We start from the raw sequence: 10,163 nt of genomic DNA, 5'->3' as shown, positions 1-10,163 counted from the left end.
GGGGGGGGGGGAGTAAGGTAGGAAGCAAAGATAGCGATTCTTTGCGGAGGTGAACGTTTGATGTGGATTATTTGGCATGATGAACGTGTGATGAACGTATGGGCAACGATTATTTTGGCATGATGAACATATGATGAACGTATGCTGTGTGGTGGGCAACGATGCACGGTATGGTACATAAGGCAATAGGCTTAAGGGTGTCCGGCGCGTATCGATCTGTCCTTCTACCAAGTTCCCAAGTCAGAGTATTGGCCGATGTCGTTGAAATCAGTGTTGGAGTCATCCAAGGTCGTTGCCATGCAACGGTTCCAGGGACCTTGTCTCAATTCGGTCACATTCAATTAATCGTTGACAGTGTTTCAAGTACCTCCACCCCTCTGCCAGCCTCACACCAACATGGCCGACCCCGACAAGGAGGAGCGCGAGCTCGTTGAGATGTTCAAGATGAAGAAGATCCTTACTTCGCTTGAGAACGCTCGTGGGTACGTACTCTTTCACATCTTCCCTCCTTCCAAACCTTCTCTATCCCCCCACGTGCCTCGCCATGCGTGCTCCCCCCCGCCCCAAAGGTGGATTTCTTCCGATCCACCTCGTCCCTGTCCATACACGCCACACACCGCCATCATTGATATAATCACTTCTACCGCCATACAAGGTGCTGCAGCGAGAGATGGTAGGCGTGTGCGCAAGTATGCGGAAAGCTGTTCATGTCATCGCTTTATATCGTCCGCTGTCGCACTTTCAAGCCACACACGTCCTCGCCCGCTCTCCTTACCTCCTCTGCCTTGGTCGGCATGGGCATGATCATCGGCGCAGACGTCATTGTTGCCATCACTATAGACGAGCAAGATCATGTGGACCGACACGTCGATTGGCGTCGTGATGGTCATTCTTTGGCTCTCCCCCCTCCATGGCTCCACACTCACCCCTCATCCCACCTCGCAGCAACGGTACGTCGATGATTACGCTCATCGCGCCGCCGGGTGACCAGGTGTCGTCGCTGACGCGTCTGCTGACGGACGAGGCCGGTTCTGCATCGAACATCAAGTCGCGTGTCAACCGGCTCTCTGTGCTTTCTGCCATTACCTCTGCGCAGCAGAAGCTCAAGGGCTTCAACCAGATCCCGCCGAACGGCCTGGCGCTGTACACGGGCACCGTGCTGACCGACGACGGCAAGGAGAAGAAGGTCACGTATGCCATCGAGCCGATCAAGCCGCTCAACACTTCGATGTACATGTGCGACTCGCGGTTCCACGTGCAGCCGCTCAAGGACCTGCTCCAGCAGGACGACACCTTTGGCTTTATCATCATGGACGGTTCCGGCGCGCTCTTTGCTACGCTCTCGGGTAACCACCGGAACATCCTGCAGAAGGTCGGCGTCGAGCTGCCCAAGAAGCACGGACGTGGTGGTCAGTCTGCGGTCCGTTTCGCGCGTCTCCGGATGGAGGCCCGGCGCAACTGGGTCCGCAAGGTCGGTGAGATGGCGACCAAGCACTACATTACCGACGACATGCCCAACGTGGCAGGCCTCATTCTTGCCGGTTCCGCCGACTTTAAGCGCGAGCTCGCCGAGTCTGAGCTCCTCGACATGCGGCTCCGCGACATTGTGCTCAAGCAGGTCGACATCTCGTACGGGATGGAGGCCGGCCTGGCGCAGGCCATCGACCAGTCTGCCGAGGTTCTCGCCAACGTCAAGTTCCTCAAGGAGAAGAAGCTCATCAAGGAGTACTTTGAGCACATTGCGCAGGACACCGGCAAGGTGTGCTACGGTGTCAAGGACACCATGCAGGCCATCGAGATGGGCGCCGTCGAGACGCTCATCGTCTGGGAGGACCTCGTCATGGAGCGCATCGAGATGACCAACCCGCAGACCGGCACCGCCACGGTCGTCTTCCTCACCCCCGAGCAGCAGCAGGACCCGACGTTCTTCCACGACCGCGAGACCGGCATCGAGCTCGAGATCGGCGAGCGCGAAGACCTTGTCGAGTGGCTCGCCACAAACTACTCCAAGTTTGGCGCCCGCATCGCCTTTGTCACCGACCGCTCGCAGGAGGGCTCGCAGTTCTGCAAGGGCTTTGGCGGCCTCGGTGGTATCCTCCGCTACCGCGTCGACTTTGCGGCCATGGACTACAACTCGGACGACTGGGACGAGTACTCGTACACTTCGGACGAGGGTGCTATCTAACGTAAGTGTCTCGTGAGTCAACATCCGTAAAACAACCTCGTGAGTGCGCGTTTACCGTGTCAGCAGCCGTAGAGACGGACGTTCGAGTCGGCGCCACCGGTGGCGCAGAACGGCATGGCCTCGTGGTAAGCCACAGCGTTGATAGACGCCTCGTGCTTGCGAAGATGCTTCTGCACGGCTTGGACGCAGCGGCGGGTGGAGACGTCCCAGAACCGGACCGACGAGTCGTGGCCGCCCGACATAAAGTAGAGGCCCGAGGGGTGGACGGCGACCGAGGCGACGCCCGACGGGTGCGCCACGATGGTGTCGACCACTTCGGACGAGTTGACGTTGTAGATCACAATGCGCTTGTCCTCGTGCGCAGTGAAGAGCCATGGGAGCGTCGGGTGCGCCGCGACAGCGTTGGGCTGGCTCGTCACGCCGCCGGCACCAGACTCGGACACCGGCAACGAGATGGTAGCGCTAGCCGCACCGGTCTCGAGGTCGTGGAGAATGACGCTCGAGTCGCGGTAGGTGACAACGACCTTGCCTGGCTCGGCGGCAAGGAATGTGACGGCGGTCGGGACCGACGGGCCGGTCACCGACCACACCGGCGAAGTGCCGGTCGAGCCGGAGCCGCCCTTGACCAGCGGCGCCGCGTTGAGCGCCGCCGAGTAGTTCCACAACTTGACAAAGCCGTCGGCGCCGATCGAGACAACGAGCGGGCGTGAGCTGTGAACCGCCACGCCCCACACGGCGTCGGTGTGCGAGGAGAGAAGATCGAGCTTGTACGCTGACGCCGAGCCATGCGACTCGTACGGCGACGACGCCAGCGACGGCAGCTTCCACACGCGCACGTTGCCATCGGCCGCTCCCGAGAACATCATGTTGTTGTGCGAGTCGACAGCGCAGCAGTAGACCGGCCCGCGGTGTCCGCGGAAGGTGAACACCGGCTCGTGGTCCTGCGACGACTTGCGTCCGCCGGCCATCACGTTCATGTTCCACAACTTGAGCGTCCCGTCCTCCGACGCGGTCACCAGGCCGGGCTCCGACGCGTGGAACGCCACCGCGCGCACCTCGTCAAGGTGCGACCGCAGCAAATGCTTCTGTTTCCACACAGGCGCCCCAGACAGGGAAGACTTGCCGTTGCCCGACTCCTCCGCCCCGGCCGCAATGTCCGCGCTCAGCTCGGCGAGCCCGCCGAGCTCGGAGTCCGCCTCGTTGCCGGCCGCGGTCTCGGCCTCGGCGCCCGCACCTGCCTCAGCTTCTCGCGCTGCCTCGGCCTCCTGGAATGCCCGCATCTGGTCGGCGAGCTTGCTCTTGCGCCCGCGGCTCGACGTCCGCCGAGCCACCGTCGCCTCCGGCTCGACAATCGGGGCCGGGACGGGAGCAGGCTCCGCCGCACCGGTCACTGCCGAAAGCGCGTCCATGTCAAAGCCGCTGCTCGCCGGCTCTGGCGCCACGACCGGTGTAGGCGTGTCCCGCCGCGGTGGCTTGCTCGGCGACGCGCCCGCCGGTGCGTGCACCATCGTGTTCTGCAGGCCCATCTCCTGGAGGTACGACCGGAGCAGCGACCGGCTCCGCTCGGTGATCGAATACGACGAGCCGGCCGTGGCCGACGCCGGCGACTTGGCCTCAAGCTCGGCCAGTGACGGGATCCGCACCGTGTCGGCCTTGACCCGGATCTTCTTCCCGCTCCGCTTCGGGTCGCCATACCCAGCGCATCCGATCCGTCCCCGCTTGTCCCACCAGGATTTGCAGCATCATCCTGGCTTGCCCCCGAGTAGCGCCCGCGGCAGCCGCCTTTGCCCGCTCCTGACGCAGGGCGTATTGCAGCATGACCACCCTCCGCTTAAGGTCGTCAACCGACTTGAAGGCAGCCTCATTCTGAGCTTCCAGCACAGCGACCTTGGACTGTACCAAGTGATAGAAGAGACCAAGTAGACGCAACACAACACGTACAACACACTCATCATGTTAGTCTTCCCCATACCCCACCCATGTGCTCAGTAGCGGTGGCCATGCCCCTCACGCCCTCGACCAAAAAATGGCCGCCAGCCACATCACCGCCGGCAACAGGGCCTTGGGTATGGAAAAGGCTCCACCATGTCTAGGCACATCAATCAGTATTGACAACGTACATTAAGCTGACTACGCTCTGACTCCCACATAGCGCGCTCACGTTCAAAACGACGGAACTCTTGTGTGATGTAGTTGAGGACAGAAGGGAGGCCAAGGCTGTCCGGCAACGACATGCTCGTCCGGGTTGGCTGGCTGAAAGAGCAGTGCCATTCGGCAACAACCACAACGGGCTCGATTGGCCGGTGGCCTGCCGCGAAGGGGAGGGGGGGGGGCAGACACGTCATTCCACAGCGATGATGTACGAGCTATGAGGGTGATCGCAAGCTTGCTCGCTTATGTGACGCGGAAGAATGCTCGAGCGGGAGCTAGACTCGTTGTGTTTGATGTTGGGCGGGGTCGGTCGGTTACGTGGCGCAGGCCATCATCAGTTGCGGAGCACACAAAAACTTCGGCTGGCGCCGATCGGACCACGGGTGGCGGTATGGCTAGTTCATCGCCAAGATGGAGAGAGGGAGTTGTATTGTAGCGGGTTCGCGGATTCAGACAATGTTCTGTCAGCTGCGTCGGCTACTGCTGGAGCTGGCGCTGGCGAACATACTCCCACACAAATAGAGCGCCGGTGACGTGGACGTTGAGCGAGCGGATGACGCCAAACTGCGGGATCTCGACGCAGTAGTCGAGCATCGAGATGTACTCGGCAGGCATGCCCTCACGCTCCTTGCCGAGGAGGACTACTGTCTTGGCCGGGAACTCAAAGTCCTCCAGCGAGACCGACTCGGCGGTCTGCTCGGCGCCGACAATGGCGTAGCCGTCGTCCTTGCACGCCTGCAGATACCTGGCCAGGTCCGGCTCACCTACCACCTCGATCGGCATCCACTTCTCGGCCGTCACCGCCAGTGACCGGAACGTCGGCGTGTGGAGGACCTCGGCAGAGCCGACAACCAGCTTGCCGGCGTGAAAGATCTCGCAAGTCCGCGTCAGGCCGCCCAGGTTCGTTTCGCGCGTGATGAGCGATGCCACCACAATAAGATCCGCGCGCGCACGCTGGGCATAGTCGTCGCCGCGGGTCTCGCCAGAGAGGCACAGCCCCGGATCGATCTTGCTTTGAAAGTTGGCGTCGCCGTTCGCCACTGCGTTCTCCGCCAGCGCCGCACTTTGCTCTGGCTCCAGAGCAAACTCTTCGAACCGCTCCGAGCACCGCAGCAACCGAAGCGAAAGCTGCCGCGGCCGCAGCGGGACCGCGCTCGGCGCGCGCTGTGATGCAAACAGCGTCTCGTCGTCGCACTTCCCGTACAGCACGTCAAAGACCATGTCCGAGCCGAGCATGCCCGCAGAATCGGTCACATCGTTTGGGAGCTCGACGTAGACAAGCCGCACCCGCGCCTCGCCGTCGCGGATCGTGCGCTCGTACAGCGGTGCCGTCGTCAGCAGGTCTAGTGCTTGCGACTCATTTTTCTGCGAAATGCTGACGATCGCCGAGAGTGTCGCATCCGCCTGCATCCGCGCCAGCACTGCAGCGCACTCGGCCGAGCCGGCCGCGGCGTGCTTGGCAAGCACCTCATGGACCTTGACCATGTTGATGACCCCAAGCGCATGTGTCCGGTACGCGTGGGTGAGAACAAGCGGGAGGATGGCCGGTACAACCGCGTCCAGGAACGCCGCCGTCTCGGCGCTCGCGCCTAGGTCGACCACCACCGCATACAACGCACAGAGCAGGCCAATTGTCTCACGCTTGTTGATGACCCGAGTCTCCCTCAGCCGCTGCAGCAGCTGCTCCTGCATCGGCACTCCGTGTCCTGCCACTGCAAACCGGATGGCAAGGTGCACAAAGATCTGGCCGAGCGGCGAGTGGTTGTACATCTGCAGCTGCCACAGCGGGTCGGAGAGCTCGTCCAGCGGCACGTGCCTGATCGCCACGCCCAAGCTCACTAGCAGCTGTAGGAGGTGGACTCGCCGCCGCTTCTCACCGCTGTTGCCGAGCTCGCACGCCTTGCTCTTCTTGCTCTTCTTGCTCTTCCGCCCCTCGGGCTCGGGCGGACCGCCAAACTGGGCAAAGATCTCAGCAACAAGCGCTGCCACCGCGTCGGCAGCCCGCTCGCCGTGTCCCTCCAGCGATGCCGCCAACGCCCCCATGGCACTCCGGGCGTAGACGTCGTCGGCGGTAAAGACTGCCGGGCAGCGAGCGCTGCCGGTTGCTTCGGCCACCTCGGTCCCATTCGTGGCAATGGCCTCCATCTCGGTGATCATGCCAAAGAGACCGACGTCCGACTCGGGAGCGTCGTGAATGTAGCTCGCGATGCGGACCAGGGCCGGCGCCAGCCGCGCCACGCTTGCAGGGTCCGTCACCAGCGGTGCGTACAGCGCCGCAGCGAGCGTGTTGACTGGGCCCTTGATCTTGACCGCCAGCCGCAGCACATCGTCGACAAGCTGGATGATGGCCGGCGCCGCAGCAGGCGCCGTCACAATCGACGGCGTCAGTACCGCAGAAATCGCCGCACCACAGAGCGAGCCCGGTCGGTCCATCCGCACCGCGAGGAAGCCGTCGTAGATACCGTCCCACACCTCGCCTGCCCGCTCGGCAGGCATGCCGCCGAGCGCGTTGACCAGCCGAAGCGCCGCAAGAAGTGGCTCGATTGCCCACCACGTGCACTCGGAAATAGCGCCGATCATGGCGTCCAGCAGTGCAGAAAGCGGGAGGCCTTGCACGGCTGTAGCGCGCAACGCGCTATCAATTCCGAGCGTCGGTCCCACAGAGAGAAGCACGTCGTGAACCGCGCCCCAAATCCCCCGCGAGTACCTGGTGAGGAGCGCTGTCGGACGGAGGTCGAGCCACGATCGCATGCATCGCGGAATGTCCAAGCTCCCTGACTCGGCCACCAGCTGCAGCGCGGTCGCCGGTGCGAGGCCGACAACGTCATAGCTGACAAGGGCAGGCGCGATGGCATGAAGCATGGCCGCGGCCGCCGTCCGCGCCACAGGGGAAACCGGCGAGTCGGGCTCGGCTGAAGCGGTCAGACCGTGGACAATCGGCTGCCCGAGTGCCCGGACGCCGGCAGCCACGCTCGGGAGGCAGGCTAGCGTCGGCTCGCGAACCAGAAACGCCACCAGTGACGCATGGACCTCGATCTTGTGCAGCGCGGTGGCGAGCGGGGCCTCGGCTTGCTCGATGACGCTCAAGCTTGCGAGGCCTGCAGCCATGTACGAGAACATTTCGCCGAGGACCGGCTCGAGAGCGGCGACCAGGCCAGGTAGCGGGCCGAGATGGGCAAGAAGCGCGGTGACGAGCGCAATGCACCGCTCGGCATGCAGTGGTCCGAGGTAAGTGTTCGAGTAAATGCCTGAGAGCACGGTGAGGACCGGGGCGAGCCAGCCGACGAGCTCGGCCTCGTTCTCGCCACGAGCCCGGACGTGAAGCGCAAGCGCGCGGGCGAGGCCATCGGCGTGGCGGATGATGGCAGCAAGCGACCGGGCGGCGTCGAGCGGGGCAGCAACAGCGGCGATGACTGCACTCAGTGAGCCTGCAGCGGCGCCGAGAGTGCCGACGGCCGAGCCGAGACGATGGATCGATGATGGGGCGAGGCAGGCGAGGGCGTCGGCCGGAAACATGCCGAACAGCTCGACTAGTTGGTCCAGGCTGACCGACTCGGTGTCGATGAACCGCGAGAGGGCGACGAGGAGAGCGGCGTATGTCCGCTCGCGGTACGAGATGGACGCTGCCTCAAACACGGTCTTGAAGAGCACAACAAGCTCGGCACAGCATGCCGAGTCCCATGCGCCCACAACCAGGCCCGACGACGAGATGCCGAGCGCGAGCGCAATGCCCAGCTCGGCAGTGAGCGAGTTGCCCGCAAGGCCGGAGAGATTGCGCGGAAAGGTGCGGAGGAAGGCGACGGCGGCGGCAGGTGTGAGCGCGTTGATGTAGTTTGCGACAAAGGCGACAACAGCAGCACCCAGCGGGCTCTGGTTGGCGTCGTCGCTCACCGGCGAGATGCCGTCCGGGAGCGCGACGGGCGGGAGGGAGCGGAAGAGGACCGCATGGTTGAGCCCGAGGTGCATGATGGTCCAGAAGACGGTGTACTGAGTGTCGTCGGCGAAAATGTCGACGGCGAGCGGGCCGGGCGTGAGGACAAGGCGCGGGGCAAAGACCTGGTGGTGGAGAACATTAAAGTTGGTCGAGCCGTGGAAGTAGATCAGCCGCATCCAGCGGGCAGGGAGGTAGGCCTCGACAACCGATGCTCGCTCGTTCCAAAGATCGCGGAGGATGATGGGCCCGGCCTCTTCAAGCGCGTCGTAGAGTGCAAACAGGGCTTTCCAAGCCGTCTTGAACTGGGCCAGCGCATCAGGGCTCGGGCTTTCCGGCAGCGGGACAAAGTAGGTGCCGATCTGCGGCGGCGCCGCGACCAGCGGGCCGGGGTGGGCGACCGAGACATCGATGACAATCTGCAGGATGTACGAGGCGCGCTTGCGGGTGAGGATGTCTTCGTCCATCATGCCGGTCTCGATAAACTGCCAGGTAGAGGCCGACGCACGGATGTCGAGTGTTGCGAGCGCTGCGGCGACGGCGGCGGCATGGTCCTCTGCAGCGGCGGCCTTGGCGGCAGTCTTGGCGGCGGCGGCCTGGCGGGCGGCCTTGGCCCGCTTGGCTGACTTGGTCTTGCGGACCTTGACTTTGTCGGCGTCGTAACCGGCGTCGGCGACGTCGCGCGGCGGACGGACCGAGGCTTTGGCGGCGACCTGGCGCGGTGCAAAGTAGGCGCGGATGACAAAAATGGCCAGCGCGTAGCCGTCGTAGTACGCCAGCGTAGCATCCGGGAGGTCGTCGACGGCGATGCGCGACTTGGCGTTGCGCTCGCGGTGCTTGCGCGAGATGGTGGCGAGGTGCGGGATGGCAGCGTGCAGACGCTTGACCACGGCCCAGAGCTGCGGGAGCCAGCGAAGTGCCGTCTGCGACGAGAAAAGAAGAAGGAAGGCATCGCCGAGAACCGCGTGTCGCAGCTCGTGCGGCGAGTTGAGGTCAAGCGCAGCGAGCACCGCAGCGCGGACTCGCTCAAGGATCGGATGATCACGAGGGATGGGCTCGCGCGGCGAGCGGAGGATGAGGTTAAGGACGCGGACGGCAGCCAAGGTGCGGCCCATATCAATATGAGTCTCTCCATCGGCAGTCAGAGAGGATTCAATGATGTCGAGCACGAGCGGAATGATGACGGCGTCGACAACGGCGGCAGCGTGCGGAGCGAGTGAGAGGACGAGATCGACGGCCTGAGCAAGCAGGGCGTTTCTCTCGTCGACCTCTACCTTGTCAGCCTCTGCATTGATGGAAGCCCTTGCAAGGAGCACATTGAGGATGTTATCGACAGCATGATGAAAGAGCTGAGGATGAGGAAGGGATGGAGCAAGAAGACGGGCAGACTGGACGTCTTGACCGCTCTGAGCGAGGAGAAGGTCATCATCAAGTTGACCATCAGACCCGGACTCGGAAACAGCTTTTCCAATCCGATGAGCCAGGACTTGAAGAAGCACTCCATGTTCACTTCCATCTCTCTCTCGGAACACACTCACCAGGTCATGTAGCGTGGTCTGTGTGCGAGGGCGTGAGGGCGGTGGATGCTCTGGGGGGGAGGAGAAGGGAAGGGAGGGGAGGGGGCCGATGGGATGGCGGTGCGTACAGTTGTTGGAAAGAGCGAGTCGTAGACTGACAGAACACTCTCTGTGGTGGAGGACATGGCCGGGTGGAGGAGAGAGTGGTGTGTGGGTGGAGGTCGGGAGTGTGAGGCTGAGGGTGGGTGGGTGAAGGGTGGGTGGGTGGGTGGGGTGGGGGGGGGGGGGGGTATGACATAAATTTGGTGACGCCCGGCGGCTTGCTCGCGTGTGCCGTTTGAACGGCACGCTCCGAGGCAGGCGATCGGCTTGTGTAATC

At 63.2% G+C, this 10,163-nt stretch overlaps 3 protein-coding genes across 3 annotated transcripts; 1 reads left to right on the top strand and 2 right to left on the bottom strand.

Annotated features, from left to right (window-relative positions):
- Positions 1–291: 291 nt before the first annotated feature.
- Positions 292–2,233, top strand: AMSG_08319 (peptide chain release factor eRF/aRF, subunit 1). Its single transcript, XM_013899945.1, has 2 exons — positions 292–482; positions 946–2,233. Exons 1-2 carry the CDS (start codon positions 397–399, stop codon positions 2,183–2,185), a joined length of 1,326 nt encoding a protein of 441 aa, XP_013755399.1. The 5' UTR covers positions 292–396; the 3' UTR covers positions 2,186–2,233.
- Positions 2,234–2,244: 11 nt separating this feature from the next.
- Positions 2,245–4,419, bottom strand: AMSG_08318 (striatin; the record flags this gene model as incomplete). Its single annotated transcript, XM_013899944.1, has 3 exons — positions 2,245–3,864; positions 3,914–4,078; positions 4,306–4,419. 3 exons carry the CDS (start codon positions 4,417–4,419, stop codon positions 2,245–2,247), a joined length of 1,899 nt encoding a protein of 632 aa, XP_013755398.1.
- Positions 4,420–4,748: 329 nt separating this feature from the next.
- AMSG_08317 (SpoU rRNA methylase family protein) lies at positions 4,749–9,940 on the bottom strand. Its single transcript, XM_013899943.1, has 2 exons — positions 9,913–9,940; positions 4,749–9,823 (listed from the first exon to the last, which is right to left on the bottom strand). Exon 2 carries the CDS (start codon positions 9,380–9,382, stop codon positions 4,814–4,816), a length of 4,569 nt encoding a protein of 1,522 aa, XP_013755397.1. The 5' UTR covers positions 9,383–9,823; positions 9,913–9,940; the 3' UTR covers positions 4,749–4,813.
- Positions 9,941–10,163: the final 223 nt, after the last annotated feature.

This window comes from Thecamonas trahens, assembly GCF_000142905.1.
Source record: "Thecamonas trahens ATCC 50062 unplaced genomic scaffold supercont1.40, whole genome shotgun sequence".
Classification (NCBI taxonomy): domain Eukaryota; order Apusomonadida; family Apusomonadidae; genus Thecamonas; species Thecamonas trahens.
Note: the sequence above shows the minus strand (reverse complement) of the source record. Positions and strands in the feature narration are given on the sequence as shown.

What these genes read in the sequence shown, in the direction of transcription:
- AMSG_08319 (XM_013899945.1), top strand. Translation starts at nt 397, where the DNA reads ATGGCCGACCCCGACAAGGAGGAGCGCGAGCTCGTTGAGATGTTCAAG. An exon ending in TCGCTTGAGAACGCTCGTGG is followed by an intron (nt 483 to 945) that starts GTACGTACTCTT and finishes CCCACCTCGCAG; the next exon opens with CAACGGTACGTCGATGATTA.
- AMSG_08317 (XM_013899943.1), bottom strand. Translation starts at nt 9,382, where the DNA reads ATGGGCCGCACCTTGGCTGCCGTCCGCGTCCTTAACCTCATCCTCCGC.